Raw genomic sequence first — 16,927 nt, 5'->3', positions numbered from 1 at the left:
GAACACACTTAGACATTTTCTCAGAACACCTACTTTGAGAGCTAGGCCTATAAATAGAACGGTCATGGCACATGCCAAACAATTCAATCTCACAAACTGCAAAGTAGTTATATGTACTTGTCTTGTAATATCCTGTCTATGTTACATGTGTACATTCAGCTAATATTAAGCCTGTAGCTACAGACACTTCAAAGGTACATTTAATTAGGTCATCTACATGAGTAAAAAATGCAGATTTTTCATCTACGGTTTTCTTTTTGCAGTCCGATCAACTCTACTTTAAAGCCCCAAGAGTATGAGAACAATAGAATTAAAAAGGAATTCCTTAGTGAAGAGTAGTCCATGTATAACACTTATCTCTCAACATAGCACCCTTGAAGTTGTTGGTTTCTTGTTTCGTTGTGCAGCTTCTAGACAGGTAGGCCTACCGGTACTTAACAGCAGTGAATGTGCAACGCCTTTTGTGAAATTCTGCACCCTCTTTGTTTTTAGGCAATTAGTGCATATATTACGTTTAAATCACTTTGCAATACTTATTTTTGACTCTTGCATTTTGAAAGCAAAATTTGTTCAGTGTTCATGGGGCAAAAAGTCAGTTGGTGAGATTCAAGTTTGTTCCTAGTGTAGACATTGCTACTTTGTTGCATATTTTTAAAATTCTGATGTACATGTATGTCATGGAACATCCTGAATATACCCAAGTAAACGTGACATTTTTTATTTTTTAATTTGGCAGCCCGATTTGGGCCATTGTATCCATTATACATGTACTAGGGTACCTATATGTATTAATGAACCAAAAACTTCCATCAGTGTATGGACTAGGGGATGCTTTTTTGACACTCACTAAATCTGTCACTCACTTCATTTGTAACGATGAATTTCATTGAGAGGAAGACATTTTCAGCCTGAGGACTAGCCTTTAATGTTCAGCATGCTTGTCAAGATGCCAAAGATATTCTGCGATATATTATTGCCAGATGGATTAGTGAAGTGTTTGATCATTACATTTGCTGACCATTCCCAAGTGGTCTGTGTTATATGTACATGTTGAAAGATATTAACTTGCAATGCTCACTGTGTGAATTGTGTCCATTCTGTTTATGAATCATATCCACATTCTGATGAAACTTCAACTATGCATTCTTTTCTTTTCTTTTTCTTTTCTTTTCTTTTTCTTTTTTGGATTGGAAATTTGAAGTGTCAATGTCTGTGTCAATTTTTATAAACTTTGGGAGAAAATGTTTAAGAAAATTGAATGGTTTGACATTAATAGTTTGTGTGTGTGGATATAAGACCACAACAGACTGAAACAAATTTGATGTTCTTGATCTTCCACAGACGGAACCAATTACAGTTTCAGTAGGAAATCACATTGAAGAAAGCCCAACCGCTATCACACAATTGATCATACAGAAGTGATCCCCTGAAATATATAGATATGGTCATGTACATACACCAATGCAAACACCGGAAATCAAGTAGGTACAATTTTGAAGTGCAGAGCGATATGAATACTGAACCATCTGGAAGAAATAAAGTTGGCAGCTTCAAAGGAAATTTATTGGTCTTGCTGCATTAAACATTTCAGAAGGAATTGCAATAATGCATGAACCAGACCACCAGGCTCATTATAATGTCCCACAGGTACCCAGATTTTCAGGAACACTTCTTCACAGAGGTCCAACAAATACATTTACCATTTAGAGAAATAGTTCACTTCTAGATTCTCAATGACTCCCAAAAGTAATGAACTGTTTCTGAAACCATGACACACTCCAGCACTGTTATACTTTACCTTTGTAACACTGTGTCAAAAAAAAACCGAGAAATAAAAAGGAAGGTTAGAAAATTCATTTCAGAAACAAAATTTGGGGAAATTTTGTCAGAGTGTTGAACAATTTCTGAGTGTTTCTTAGCTAATATTAATGGTGCCAATAATCCGGTCAAAGCTCAGCAAATCATTATTTTTTTCAGCAGGTTCTACTGAACTAATACAGTCAGTATGCACAATATGTGGAACAACCTACATTTAAAAGAATTGTGTTTTTCAAAAAAAAGTCAAATGGGTTTCCAGGAAAAAAAGATATGTAGGCCGTGTCCATTCAAGTAACATTTCAACAATTACATGTAGTTTTCAACATTACCGATAATTTTTATACCTTATAGTGTCTTTCTCAAATGGCTAAATAAAAAGATGTGAATTATGACTTCTTGGTTTTTTAGATGTATTGTGATTTGTTTATTGCTTGGGAAAAAAGATGATCAGTTCAGTAACATGGTTTATGGCATTCATGTACTGTATTACACCTGAATCAGACTGGCGTTCTAGAGTGGAAATTGTGGAACCAAACCAAATCGTATCAGGAGTGATTCAGGTTGACCCAAATAATAGGTTTGTGTTTGGACAAACTTCTGTGTTCATTTTTTATTGACTAATCTCTGGAGTCATTCGGAATGACCACAACTACAGCCACTCCTAACTGTTTCAAATGTCAAATTTTCATGTATTTATAAGTAAAATCTTCTGAATAAATTGGTTTGGCATGATCTGGAAGGCCTGTCTAAGGTGAATGTAACATGTAATGGTTATTGAATCCTGTGATAAAGCATGAGCCTAATGAAGCCTGTATGTATTGATTCTGGTTACAGGTATGATCTTGGGGGAACAGCTCCAGGGATCATCACCAGCGCTGTGACAGTGTCATTGGGAAAATGGCACACAGTAACAATCAACAGGGACAACTGGGATGGCTGGATACAGGTGGACCAGGAGAAACCTGTCAAGGGAAAATCCAAGGTTTGTTGACCTGCTGAAGGAACAAACTATTGTTTGCATACACCATGTTATACTTCACATGTGCAAACGGTGTGAAGTGCACGTAACTTTGTCAGAATGTTCTCAGACTCATTGTGTCTGCATTGTGACAATGTTTGCATACTGAGGCCACAGTTTCACTCTCATCTTTAGGTGACATGATCTGATAGTGGCTGTAACTGCTGCCACTGATAATGCCCAATGATAAAGATACACAGAACAGCGAGGAAACTAATTCTGTTTTCTTCAAAATTGCTCTTTTATCATGCATTGCTGGATGTCTATAGCACAAGAGAATGAAGGTAAACATTTGTGCTGTGTTCGATGGGTAGAGGTAGAGTACTGTACATGTTCAGTTCTTGTTACTTTCCTAGCAGTAAACTAGAACATTTGCCTTGTCAGTATGCCTGATGACAGTATGACTGATGACCACATTCCTATGTGATGCAAACTGGGAAAACCCTGAACATGGTGAAAAATGACCGGATCCCACAAGAAGCTTTGTCATTTTAAAGCCTCCACTGCAGCGTTTCTAGACTTGTTCCAAATTGCTGATATGAACTTCACATCAAAAAGTTGAACATACAATGTACATGTACACAAATTGAAGAAAATTATCAATAACTACATGTACATGTAAGTTGTCCAAAAACATAATTGGTTAAATCAATAAAAAAAAAAATAGAACCGAAATGCTGTTAACAATATGAAATATTACTCAAAAAACAAACTTAAGTGACAAATGGCGAAACAATTTGACAACATATTTTCCATATAATTTATACTTCAGAGTTTTTGACAGGTACCGGTGTAGCGTGAATTTACGTTTCTTTGAAATTCGGACTCATTGGTAATACCGCGCATGCGTAAGTATGGTAATTAGGAAAGTGACCGGTCACGTGAGAGGGATTAACCAATAATAGGGAAAAGGGGTCCGATTTTCATAGGAGTGGGATTTTCATGTGACACTGGTACCAATACTGTTGTTACATGAACCGGTACGTGTAGACCTATGTCTTTAACATATACATGTAGCTCTATACTTGTAGCTTAATTGATCATGTATTGTGTCTTGAGTTGCTCATTGTAGCTGTGTTGTGGAAGTGTATGCAGTAACAAAGATACATGTATACTAATGTATATATCTTTCTATGTTAATGTACATGCATGAGCCATATAACATGTTCATTTGTCCAACCCCACCCTTACAAATGTAACTCTCTACTGTCTTAGTGGATCCCACCAGACTGTACATGTATGTTCTAAGTACATGTACTTGCCATTAAACATCTACAGTACAGGTGACAATTTGTGAAGCGTCCTGGTCATTAAGTCCCTGCAGCAAAAACAGCTAAGGATATGATGCACAGCTGATATAATGCATGAAGATGAGGAAGGAGTTTCTATCCAACAGCAGTCTATGATCACAACTATGTTAATGAAGTTACGGCTTATAAAGTGAAGACATGTTTGTGAAGCCTTGTGATAGGCATAATTTTTAAGTTTTAACAATAAAACATGTTACATGAAACGTCGTGCAGTATAGTTAAATTTTCAATAGGCCTAGAGCAGTTTGCATCTGAATGTAATGTGTTTGTTTGTTTGTAGGGACTATACTCCAAGCTAACCCTTCGCAGTCCCCTTTACCTTGGCGGCCACAGTAACTACACAGCAATCAGCCAAACTAGCATCAGTACTGGCTTCTCAGGCTGCGTAGAGAGACTAGTCATCAACAATGTAGACAGTGACATGAGACTGGAGCCAAGAGGCTTTGCGGTGGGTGGTGTGGATGTGGGTAAGTCATTGGTCATAGCCAGCCCCGAATACACCCTAACAACATTCCCCCTCCCCCACCCCCACCCCCCCCCCCCCACTTCAGTTTCTAATAGGCACTTCCCGTGACATTATTAAGCCATTTTACATTGTTATCAAGCAAAAATATAACAGTTTTCACACTGGCTTCAAATTTATGATGTGATTAGGGTTACGTACGAACAGGGACAGACATTTTGTGACAAGTGTCCAGTCTGTTCGTACGTATAAATCCTGATTATAAAATATCAAATAATTCTTCACACTGACTATGAGTATAAGCATTCCTCCAGGGTACATCTTCTTAAATAAGTCAACATTAGGGGATCATTAAACTTTATGCTTACTACTTTGTGACTTTATCTAAAATGTCTGTCCTTCGTTACGTACGTAACACTTTTTAAATCAATATTCACTATTTTTTCTAAAATACAAAACCAGTTGTATCATTTGCAGGTGAGGACATTTGTTCGAAGCTTGCAATGTTTACAGCAAAAATTGAGAGACCAAGATCGTAGTTTTATCATCAAAACTTAAAGGTCTTCTCAAATGTCACACTTTTGGGCCCATTAGTGTGGAATTGCCCACATGTAAATCAAATAGTTAGAGAGGCCTGATATATTTCGTCTTGAGCAAAGACTTCTTCAGAGGCAAATGACACATGGCAAGAAACAAACATGGGGACATGCACACAGGCAGGGTTGGAAGGAGAAACACAAAGGAGGGATGGGGGGGGGGAAGGTGTGCAGTGGATGAAAGGAGATTAGGGAACAAAGGAGTGTGGTGGGAGTGGGCTCGGGGGGGGGGGGAGGGAAAGGTATACATGTACTTAGCATCATTCATATTGTCTGAATTTTGGATTATTAATTTTCTGTTAAAATCTGATATTTCTGATAAGCACCAAAACTTCCTCTCCGCTTTATTGGCAGGTGAGTTTACACTAGTCTGAACACAGACTCAAAGTGGCGGATTATTGTGGACAGGCATTTAAAGTCTGATACTGGCCAGCAGAATGAGTGTCGGATTGGCTCATGCTGTAGGGGTCAATGTAATTTGAATATTTATGCACATACCTATAGGATGCTGCATTAAACGTAGTGCATGAGTGTGCAGGAGAAGTAGGCTAATCAAACTATAGGGGAGATGGTACAGCCAAGACGCATAGCAACCAATAAGGTAGCAGAAGCACAAGGCCTGTCTTCATATATGGACATGTGTGTTATGAAGTCAGGTGTACCAGTCTAAGGTTACACATGGGTACATACACATAACAAAAATAATGCGTACACTCCATTCATGATGATATTGACATTTCAAATTTTTGAGGAGAATAATAAAGAATGTTACTACATGTACATACATGTTTGTACATGTATTCATGAGGTTTTTATTTTTTTTATAAGAAGTACATGGACCTTCTTACACAAAGAGGAAGGTACATTTAATCAAAATCAGTCAACTATGGCACCACTAAAAACGGGAACATGATTGAAGAAAAATGAAGTAGTTGCAAAGTTGCCAATAAAATATTGCCAGGAATTACATGTATCTGTGAAGGAGCTTGTAGAGGTCGGTCTATAGGATGACTTGCTCATTCAGTGGGTGCTGGCATCGTATCACTGCCTAGCCAGGTGAAGGTTTGTTACTGATGCTGCAACATGATCCCACTGCAATAAAAGTTGCACTAAACCTGACATTTATGAGGAAAATTGATAGGCTACAGAAACTGGCTGACTGTATCATTGCTACTCCCCGGCAATGAACACAACGCATTCCTGATTGAAATTAATGTGATTGAAGTTTTTTATCCATGCTTGAAAGGGCAAAGGCCATTAAATTAACCACAAAATGAAGAATGTTTCAAGTGAAGTCAGTTTGATAGCATAATACTTGTATTGTTGAGGCACATACTGGTATATCGAAGAAATAATCAGCATCTAGAGACGGAAACTTTCAAAAGAAAGCAGGAACCATTTTTCTTCTTTTGTATTCACTGGAGTGTCTTTGGTATTGTGGGTAGAGTTCTATGGATTACAGAATAACCCTGAGCTTTTCTTGCAGTGGTACATTAAGTCCCCGTGCTACTTTCAACTTTCATTCCAAATAAATAGACTCTTTTTCTAAATTGGTATTTTTCTAGCAGTGCAAAAGTTATTCACTTTTGAATGAGACATCGACCAAAAAAAATTGGCCACTGTTTAGTTATTGAATTACTACAGTACTTAACAATTTTGAATTATTATTATTAGCTTATTGAGGCAGTGCACGTACATCTTCCATTTCTCATTATTGCTTAAAAACTAGTGGAAAAACCCAGTGTACACCAATGCAGAAAAGAGCCCTGTATGTAATGTACGTAATTAGTGTTGTCACCCTCATACTTGTGGCCACTAATGAATAATATTTGATTGTCTGAAAGCAGTTGGACCTTGTAATAGGTGGCAAGTGCAATCATGTTTGATTAACAGAATTTAATAAAGGGAATATGGCTGCTCCATGACAGAGGCATGCCGCTGGGGGTGGGAATAGTGCAATCATGCCATCCCCTGCAGCAGATGTTTGCTCAACTTGGAAGGGGTCTGCGTAGATACCTGACAATTTTAATAAAGCCAAGTTGACACCCATGGTTATTGCAGTTGTGTCTAGAATTGACCAGTTTGATGAAAGGTGTCTCAGATGTGTACACTCTCACACTTTTGGGAAACAGTACAGGTAGAAGACAAAAATCAATTATCTGTGTGCATACATGTATAGTTATGGATTTCATTTAATGTAGTAACTGTAAGAGTGTGTGTCAAAATTGCGATGGCAAGAGTTTTTTTATTAATATCTGAGCCACTTCAATTGAATTGTGTCTATAGGTAAGAAATTGGGGTTACTTCTTTCAGTGTGTGTCTTTGTTCACATACACATTCTGGTTTTACTAGACTACCGAGGATCAGTACTTTCCCTTTGGTCAGTTCTACATACCGGTAGAAGTGGACATGGCGGAAAAGCGGAAATCTGTAAAAACTCTTTAAAACTACAAGCATCACAGCCTCAAACGTGGTACAGGTATCAAAGTATAGGGGCCAACAAGACCTTTCATTTGAGTGGTGTCCCAGTGAGTTGGAATGAAGTTAAGTGTGTTTTTTGTTAACAAAAAAAACCACAACTGATTGTTGGCTAAAACTATAAATTTTCAGCAGTCATTTTGGCACCTTGTTTTAACATGCAAAAAAACAAGTGTTATTTTTAAGTTTTTGTTTTTAAGGCAGAGATACTTGAAGGTTCATGTTTTATGCCACAAAAACGTTTTGTTTGATTATTAGTTTCTGATATGTTTTTAACTTGTACCAAATATGGGCGGACAAACTGTAACTAAATGTAACGTACCCGGTAATTAACCAAGATGTTATGGCAGTGCTTTAGACTGATGAGAGAAATTGAGAAATGTTGTATGTCAAAACATTTGTCAGTAAGTAAGCAATTACAGAAATACTATGATTTGTTTCACTGTATCCCATTTAAGGAAACGTTTTGTGTAAAGACATGCATTTTTTTATCCATGTCCTTTTTGTAACATAACTAACCAAGATTACATGTACATGTTCCCATCAACTCAGAAAACAAGTCTAACTGATATAGCTTAGGCCTATGGCTGTGTTGTAAATCCTGGTAAGATGTATTGATGGTACCATAATGGAGAATTGATAGCCACACATGTTGATGTTGGAGCCCAAACAGTGGTGCTACATTGCTTAAAATGTAACAAAACTAACCATGGAATTGCCCCTTTTATGTTCCTACTGTTTGGTGTTTATCTTTTCCTTGACATGTCCCATAAGGTTTGTACACATGAATTACTGAGGACGTAGTCATTGTTATCTCAGGTAACCCTTTGTACCACTTACTCAGTCATAAGGGATAACCTGTAAGATTAATGATTGTGCTTAACATCAGATTCATACTTCATAGAATACACCTAACGTGTAAAAACCACGGATGCCTGTGGAAAAGTTGACTTTGTTGTTATTTTCATTTGTATCTGTGTATAGGTGAATGTAGCAGTGGACTATGTGATGAAGGCATGTGTAGCAATGGTGGTTCCTGTGTGGCCCAGTCAGCTAGTCGCTACCTGTGCCTTTGCCCATTAGGCACGGCTGGACCTACTTGTGAAAAGGGTAAATAATCCAATCACAACCAGGGCCTGCTGCAGCTGATGTGGTTAGGCCATTGATCAATTTATCCACATTCAAATTGAATTTGGAGCCATAATCTGTTGACTCATGCAGACTAACATGCATTAAGAGTGCATTACACTTAGCATGGGTAGCAGTGTCATTAGGGCAGAGCAGTTGCATGTATTCTGAGAATGAAAACCTTTCTTTTAATTTGTTATTTTTGTTTAGAAAAAGTCTCCATAGCATGAATATATTCCTTATTTATATTCTTAAATACTCTATTCTTATAACATTTGATCGAAAAGTTTTCCCCCTCCCCCATACCCAAAAGCAAAAGAGTAAAACATTAATTGTAGTGCCTTCTACATTTTGATTCACTTTGGTGGTTTGATAGATAATGAAACAAAGTAACATATCAACTTTTATAGCGTGTGACTGTAACTTGAAAAGAAAATGTATGCACAAATTCTCCTTTATACCCCAAATAGTAAAAATGCCAGATCCAGCAATGGTTAAAATTCAAGCCCCGATAAAATAAAGTGAAGAAATCCTACCATTTAAAGAATATTGCAAACATAAAGAAAGAAGTTAAATCTTCATGGTTATGAATGACATAGAAATTTAGTCAGATATACAGAAGAATGGCTTACTTGAACAATTGTGACTTGTCCAAAATACTTGTGGTAGATTTGATTTATTGAACCAATATTCTGTCGCCAGCAGCCACACCAAACCAGTTTGATTTTCTGCCAAGATCCAAAGCCTGGTCAAGTTTCTCTGTTGTTGATCCCAATTCTTGTCTTTTTTTATCCACATACGTATTTTTTGTCCATCTACTTATCAACTCTCTCTCTCTCTCTTGCTTTGTATTGTTGCCCCCTAGATGTCCTTCTCCATATCCCATCCTTCAATGGCTCTTCCCATCTAGTCCATCAGAGTCTGGGCAAGAACCACCTATCCTTCCTTGAGATTGAAGTGATCTTCCGGCCCCATCAACCCACAGGAATGCTCCTTTACAGCGGCCAAAAGTTTGAAAGAGCAGGAGATTTTGTCTCACTGGGCATGTCTGAAGGACACGTTGAGTTCCGATTTGATTGTGGTTCAGGACCCGCTGTGTTAAGGTTTGTTGAAATATGTACATCTCAAGTACAGTTTCAAAATGACAATGAAATCATATCTAAGCTGTCTTGGTTCTGATAGAGGCAAACCAATACAGACAGGCAGAATAAGTCTGAGTCATTAGTGCTAGTACTGTCCATTTTTATTGCTAATTTCTTTATAGTCAACACAATAAAGATGTTGTGTTTTGTAGAAGTCAGACTCGCAGACTGTATCCTGTAAGATGTATTTTTTTGTCAAGAGATGAAAATATAATTTGTAGGTTTTGCCCTTCACCAACATAATTTTTATAAACACTTAATACTCGATGCTGTCTGAGAGCTTGTGAGAATAAAGTCACAAACATGGTCAAATGGGACTGAACTCACATCCCCTGGCTGACCAGCTCAGATATCTGAACCACTCAGTCACAAACATGGTCAAATGGGACTGAAACCCACATCCTCTGGCTGACCAGCTCAGATATCTGAACCACTCAGTCACAAACATGGTCAAATGGGACTGAAACCCACATCCCCTGGCTGACCAGCTCAGATATCTGAACCACTCAGTCACCAAACATGACGGGGTTGGCTTCTTATATGTAATAGGGGTTATCACATTCAATGGCCAAAAAATCCAATATCTACATTAACATTTCCCGTTGCTAATTTCCATCATATAAAATATTGATTACGTAGAAAGTCTTTGGAATTCAAAAACTGATTTGACAATATTTTATTGAAAAACTGAATGATTCCTGTCGTTTGGTCCAGTCACATAAAGAGGATTCCCTGGGCTTGTATAACTAGAAATATAAAAGGAAATGCATTGAATACATCTTCCAATACAGAACAACAGAGCCGGTGTCCCTAAATGAGTGGCACATTGCCATTGCATCACGCACTGCCCGCGATGGTACCCTGCAAGTGGACAAACGACGTGTCCTGAGTGGAATGGCAGAGGGCGCTTTTACCCAATTGACCTTTGCTGGTGACCTATACATTGGTGGTGTGGATGATGCCTCACATGTATCCAAAAAGGCGGAAATGTCAACCTCATTTGTTGGCGATATTCAAAAGGTTTGTACCTACGGTATGTCCGGTGATTAGGTTTTTTACAATCTGTTTGGCTGATAGGTTAGAGGCATTTCAATATGTTTTGTCCACTTTGGTTGTAGATTTTAATGAACTTGGGCCAGTATGTTTGAAAAAGATTCGAGTACAAAATGTTTTAGCGGCAGAGGCCACAGAATTATGCCTTGCCACAGTGGTAAGTGGGCTTTCATATGTGTGTGCTGCAGAAGTCATATTGCCAACTTTGTGAACGTAAACATTTGTCAAATGAACATAGTTGCAAAATGATCCAATATCTATCTTCCTTTGAAATCTTTATTTCTGTAAGTTAATTAACAAAACTTGATCTTCTTTTCCTGTGTGTGTAGAGTTTGCTTTCATACATTTATTTCATGGATTTGATGGTTACCTCTGTGCTGGCCCGCCCTTCATGAAATACATTTGTTTCTAGTTTGAATGCTGTACATTTTCTTGACATTTGGGCATATTCAAAACCCCTTTCTCGTGTTGATTGAACACGAGAACAGGGTTTCAAATGACAAGAAACTAAACGCGAGCAGTGTTCTCGAACAGGATTTTCACTCCGTACTTACTGGGGAGTAGACAAAGAACCTCAAGAACAATGCCGACAGACTTACTGCAACATGTTGATTTTTTGTTCATAAAATTGAAACCACTATTTAAATGCAGAAGCAGTGATAATATAAACTAAACTTGTACCTGAGCATAGATGATGCTTATTGTTGCCTTGTTATTACATACATGTAAGACGCACCATGTGTGGGTGACACGGTGGGCAGGCCGTCAACGCATTATGGGAACATTTTTTTATTGTTAGGCAAATTAGGACCGAGTTATGGGGACTTTCTGCTGTCCCCACAGCATCTTCCGTTCCCATAGTACCATGGGACAACTCATGTGTAGTCCCCACAACTACGGAACAAGTATACATGGGTGTACATGTACGTGTACAATGCATGCATGACCAGATTTCTTCTTAATGTGTACAATGAGAGTGGCCGTATGGCAGCAATGGCATTCAAGTGTCCATCATCTTCCTCTCTCCCTTACACCATTGAAGGGGTGCATGTGTATGGAGTCCATAGTGTCCTTGACTGTGATTCCTGTGACAGCCAACATCCTGCCTAAACACATAACATACCATGTATGTCCTATGACAACAGATTCAAGTGCACAGGATTTCCTGTCTAGCAACCTCAAGTTAGAGAGAATGACACTTAAAATTTCTTTAGTGAAAGGGACTATCAACCTATGACTCTGAAATGCACGTTCAGTCATTCTTTCTTGTAATGTTCTTGTAATATAGGTATATTAGGCATGTCTAAGATAGTTTATGAGAATTGAAGCCCACACCATAGATGTTGATGTCTGTAGTATAGGCTGATTGCATAGCTGCAGAAGTGAAATGAAATAGAGGAAATCCAATCTATCAACATTGTGTGGCCTGTGCATGGTCTGGTACTACACTCTCCTCAATACGTTTCTTCTTTTTTTTTACCCCAGGTGTATATTCTACATTCTGTATTTTCCTCTTCAAGAACAACTCAATAATGTCTGTTGGTATCTGTGTGTTGATAATTCACATAATGTCAGATACTGAAGAGCTGAAACAAGTAGTAATGTTGAAGATTTCTTTGCACCTTCAGGTAATCATTAATGATAAACCACTAGACCTGATTGATGATGCTATCCGTGGAGCTAATGTCATGAATGCAGACCATCCATGTGTAGATCAACCTTGTCAAAACAGGGGAGAGTGTGCCGCTCAACATGCCACGTATTCCTGCCAGTGTCCGCTCTGGTATCAGGGCATCAATTGTGAAGAGGGTAAATATACATTGTAACATACTTGTATTTGGAATGTTTTGGACTCAGATGTGATGGACATGACAATAACACTGCTATGAAAGCATATAGATTAGCATAGCCTTGTGCATCAGTGCAGACATGCATACTGTGTGCTTACTTGCACAGAGATCATTTTATTACACCTGCTTTAACCAGTAACATGATATGTGGTGATTAACATTAGCACAATTATCTGCACAAGTTTTATGCTTACTGTTGAAATTGGCCCCACGTGTATAATAAAACTACCAATACAACTTAGGCTAATTTTTGTTCAAACGTATTGATTGTTGTCCCCCTTTTATGATGTTGCAGACATAGAGGGAATTGTGGAAGTGCCTTCATTCCAAGGAAGTAGCTACCTCAGATTCACCAGTGACTGGGTCTTAAAAAGGTGGGTCTATTCCCCTCCACTTGGTTCGTAGTCATTGTCTTGAATGTCATGGAGCAAGTTGTGCATTGATAAGATTTTAACATTAACAGCAATGAAAGTTTTCCGATTTTCATCAGAAATTCAACTTTTTCAAATTTGTTTCCCAAATTCCGCTTTTTCTAACGATCTTTCCCTGCAAAATCTGATTTTTTTAAATAAAATTTAAAGAGAAATTGATGAAAACGGCACCGCGTTATCGCAATTTTAATCTGTTCTACCAGTTGTCAGTGCACAGATTGTACGGTAGAAGCACACACGTAAGGCTGGATTGGAGTAGTTTACTGCTGGAATATGTTTAAGCATAAGCCTACCGTATCATACGATTGAAACTAGGCACAGAGCTTAGAGGCTGCTGCACGTGGACCATGACTGACAGTCTGACAGTAAAATAAACATGTTGCGCAATGTTGTTGTACAAAATGCAATGCTTTAAAAATCATGATGATCATCTTCAGGATTGCGAAGAGAGCATAAAAGTGAAGTGAAAAGTGGATTCCCCTGTATTTTTTACCGAACAGTTGTCATCATGTTTTGTATTCTCTTTTTGTACAGAGTTGGGGGACAGGATGATAATATTCAACTGGAGTTCCGGACATGGAGCTCAGATGGTCTGATATTGTGGATGGGACGTGACGTCATGAAGTCTACTAGTGATTTCATGGCGTTGGGACTGGATAATGGAATGTTGAAGTGGAGGTTGGTATGGATTGTTGATGCATGACAACTCTACTGTCTTCTGTGGTGTTAGATTGAGGTTGTTGTATGCATGCATTACAGTGACTATGAACTGATAGTCAGTAATGAGAGATAGATTCAGCATTCCCAGCATTGTATTCAACCACATCAATGACAATTTTCTCCAACTCTGGGTGAGATTGAATGTGCAAAATATGATATGTAACAATGCTGCATGCATTGTTTAGTATTTGTTGTCACAAGCCATATATCCCAATGGGAAGCTAAAACTCAATAAAAAATGCCCAAGTAATTTGACAGCCTTGGTTAACCTCACCATTTCACACAGGTGGTAACTTATTGACATGTGCTTTGCATGTTTTGCCTATGTTGTCTACTTTTTTGTTTTCTAACCCACAGCTATAACTTGGGTGGGGGTCCTGTATCCATCCTTACAAATCAGACATTTAATGATGGTGAGTGGCACACAGTATCCATGCAACGTCAAGGTGCATCAGGAACATTGATGATAGACCAACGAGAGGGGCTAATGGCCACAGCGCCTGGACCAATGAAAAGTCTGGATATCAATAATGGACTCTATCTGGGTAAGGAACACTTATCAGACTGTCAGTACACTTAACAATTTGGGAAATTACATGTTGTAATTTTTGTAAGCCAAGTTAGGAATGTGAACATGTATTTATTTTTATAGAAAATATATTTGCAAATTGAGAACTTTGAATTGAAGTGGTTCTGTCAAAATGCTCTGTTTATTGGTGTGGCTCTGGTGTGTGCTAAGACTTATCACAATTTACAATTTCCAAAATGGATTGTCAACACTCATGGTAAATTTTTACAAAAGAAAATCTAATATGAACCTGTTTTAACAAGTTTAGCAAGGTTTATATAGCAGGATCCAAGTAACAATAGCAAGGCTGCGTTGACTGGACACCTTCAATGAGCAAGAAAGGGAGTCTAGACACACAGTCTGATACAGATATATTGCCAAGAAAATACTTGGTGGTACAAATACTTGTGTGCCTGCCCATAACCAAAAGCCCAAAGTGTACTTCATTCACATGGTATAGATATGAAGGCTTGGTCATTAAGACTTTGCACACATTGTCAGACTCAGAAGAAAAGACCTCCCCCAGTTATATGGAATTGGTCTGGTGTTCATTGCTATTTGTTGAATTCTTATACCCTGACCTACTGTGTCTTGTTGCAGGTGGCATGAAGGATGTCGCTGAGCTTTCTTTCAAGCGTTACACCATTGGCTTTCTTGGATGCATACGCAATGTAATGCTAGAGGGTGACAAACTAGACCTATATCAAGATCCATCAGAAGGTAGAAATGTCAATCATTGTGCTTAGATGGGAAAGCCCTTCAGGCTCTGCTCTTCAAGTTTGTCCTCGTTGATGCTTTTTTGGGGGGGCTGTCTTGTCTTGTTTTTAAATTTTTACATTTTTTATGTGTGTTAACTTTTTGATGTCATTGTAACAAACGAAGGCACATTTTAAGAATTATTGCCTCTAAAAATAATATAGTGGTGCAAATGTTATTCAAATCTGATCAAGGATTGTATGTAATTATATGAACATTGTACGTGCAAGTAAGTAGTCAACAATACCAGCTTTGCTGTACTGTATCACATAGCTTTTCCCCTTTTTACCCATAGATATTGTAATCATGTAGGCATTTTTCTGCTAGCCTGTTATACACTATGCATCATTGTGTGCACAAAAAATAGTTTTCCCTCTTTTTGTGTACTGTAAAAAAAAAAGTGGCTAGTACTATTTTTATACATAGAGTAAATCTTAAGTTTGCAGTTTTTATGTGAACTCCCTTTCACTTTTTTGTACATTACTGTAGTTTCTAAGTGTTTGGTTCATGAACTCTAAGTTTCTAAAGATAAATTTAAAGTTTGACATTTTTGGTTGTAGGGGATCTAACAACCTAACATGTCATTAATTATCATAGTTTAATCTCAACAATGACGTACCAATTGATGAAGATGATTCTGTATCAAAATCAATAATCAGAAATAAGTCAAGAAATCACTTTCAATTGGTATACATGTATTTGACTGGAAGGAATGTGAACATAATATATTGGCTGTTTGAAATGATCAGGTCATTTGATTACAATTATGTTGAGATTTGAACAGAATGATGTTTCACTGAATTCTCAGAACTTGGTTCAGAAGTTAATGGTCAGTCTTAATAATGTAAGTAAAAGTGTCTTCACTAAAGTGAAATATGCCAAGGATGACGACTGCGAAAAAGGTGCATGGATGACATTGCAGTTGATGATGGTCATAGATTGAGTTGAGGGGGGGGGGGGGGGGCGAAGTCAAGGCTTGAATAGGCTGGTCAGTGGGCGATGGGGGGATTAAGTGATTAATTAGTAATATGACACTTATAGAGAATGCCTTGAATAGCAATATACAGTCATCAAGTGTGTATAGTCTAAGAAGCTTTTTTTTTCAGACCAACTTAAATATACTCTTAGTTTTCCATGCATTTATTTTGGATAAGAGACATTATAGACTGTGCCTGATTAACTCTTTGTTTCCTTACCCATGTTTTGTATGTTGAATGATGCATATGTGTATTTTTTAATTTACTGCAGGAGTGATTATTGTTTTGTGTTTAATTTTTGGCATTTTTATTAAGGTAAAAGGAGTCCTATCCAAGCTTTATTTGCCCAACGATTTGAGCATAATTGTGTGTGAAGGCAGAAACTACCCACCGTTCCTTCACATAGTTGAAATGAGTTCTTTCTCGTAGTTTAGATTACTCTGTCTTGATTTTGGCATTTCTGTTCTAAAAAAGAATTTAAAAAAGATTTTCAAAGACATACAGGAGCTATGAAGTCTTTTTTAGGAATGTCTTTCTCTTTTTGAATCTAACATACATGTATTCTGACAATTTTGAAGTTTGTTTTCCTTTCTTGTTTTCTTGTTTTTTAAAGTTTTTT

General features: G+C 37.7%; 1 protein-coding gene across 1 annotated transcript in view; it reads left to right on the top strand.

Annotated features, from left to right (window-relative positions):
* The window catches only part of LOC119742559 (pikachurin-like), a 51,033-nt gene extending 35,542 nt beyond the window's left edge, over positions 1-15,491 (top strand). The window contains exons 5-14 of the mRNA XM_038218626.1: positions 2,653-2,800; positions 4,427-4,613; positions 8,668-8,793; positions 9,677-9,914; positions 10,745-10,973; positions 12,635-12,815; positions 13,152-13,230; positions 13,822-13,965; positions 14,365-14,552; positions 15,176-15,491. Coding sequence (XP_038074554.1) covers positions 2,653-2,800; positions 4,427-4,613; positions 8,668-8,793; positions 9,677-9,914; positions 10,745-10,973; positions 12,635-12,815; positions 13,152-13,230; positions 13,822-13,965; positions 14,365-14,552; positions 15,176-15,321 — 1,666 coding nt within the window. The 3' untranslated portion in view covers positions 15,322-15,491. The remainder of the gene's footprint in view (positions 1-2,652; positions 2,801-4,426; positions 4,614-8,667; positions 8,794-9,676; positions 9,915-10,744; positions 10,974-12,634; positions 12,816-13,151; positions 13,231-13,821; positions 13,966-14,364; positions 14,553-15,175) is intronic.
* The last annotated feature ends 1,436 nt before the right edge of the window (positions 15,492-16,927 follow it).

The sequence above is a fragment of the Patiria miniata genome, unplaced genomic scaffold, assembly GCF_015706575.1.
Source record: "Patiria miniata isolate m_02_andy unplaced genomic scaffold, ASM1570657v1 HiC_scaffold_6, whole genome shotgun sequence".
Classification (NCBI taxonomy): domain Eukaryota; kingdom Metazoa; phylum Echinodermata; class Asteroidea; order Valvatida; family Asterinidae; genus Patiria; species Patiria miniata.
The sequence above is the reverse complement of the archived record's forward strand: the minus strand, read 5'-3'. Positions and strand labels throughout refer to the sequence as shown.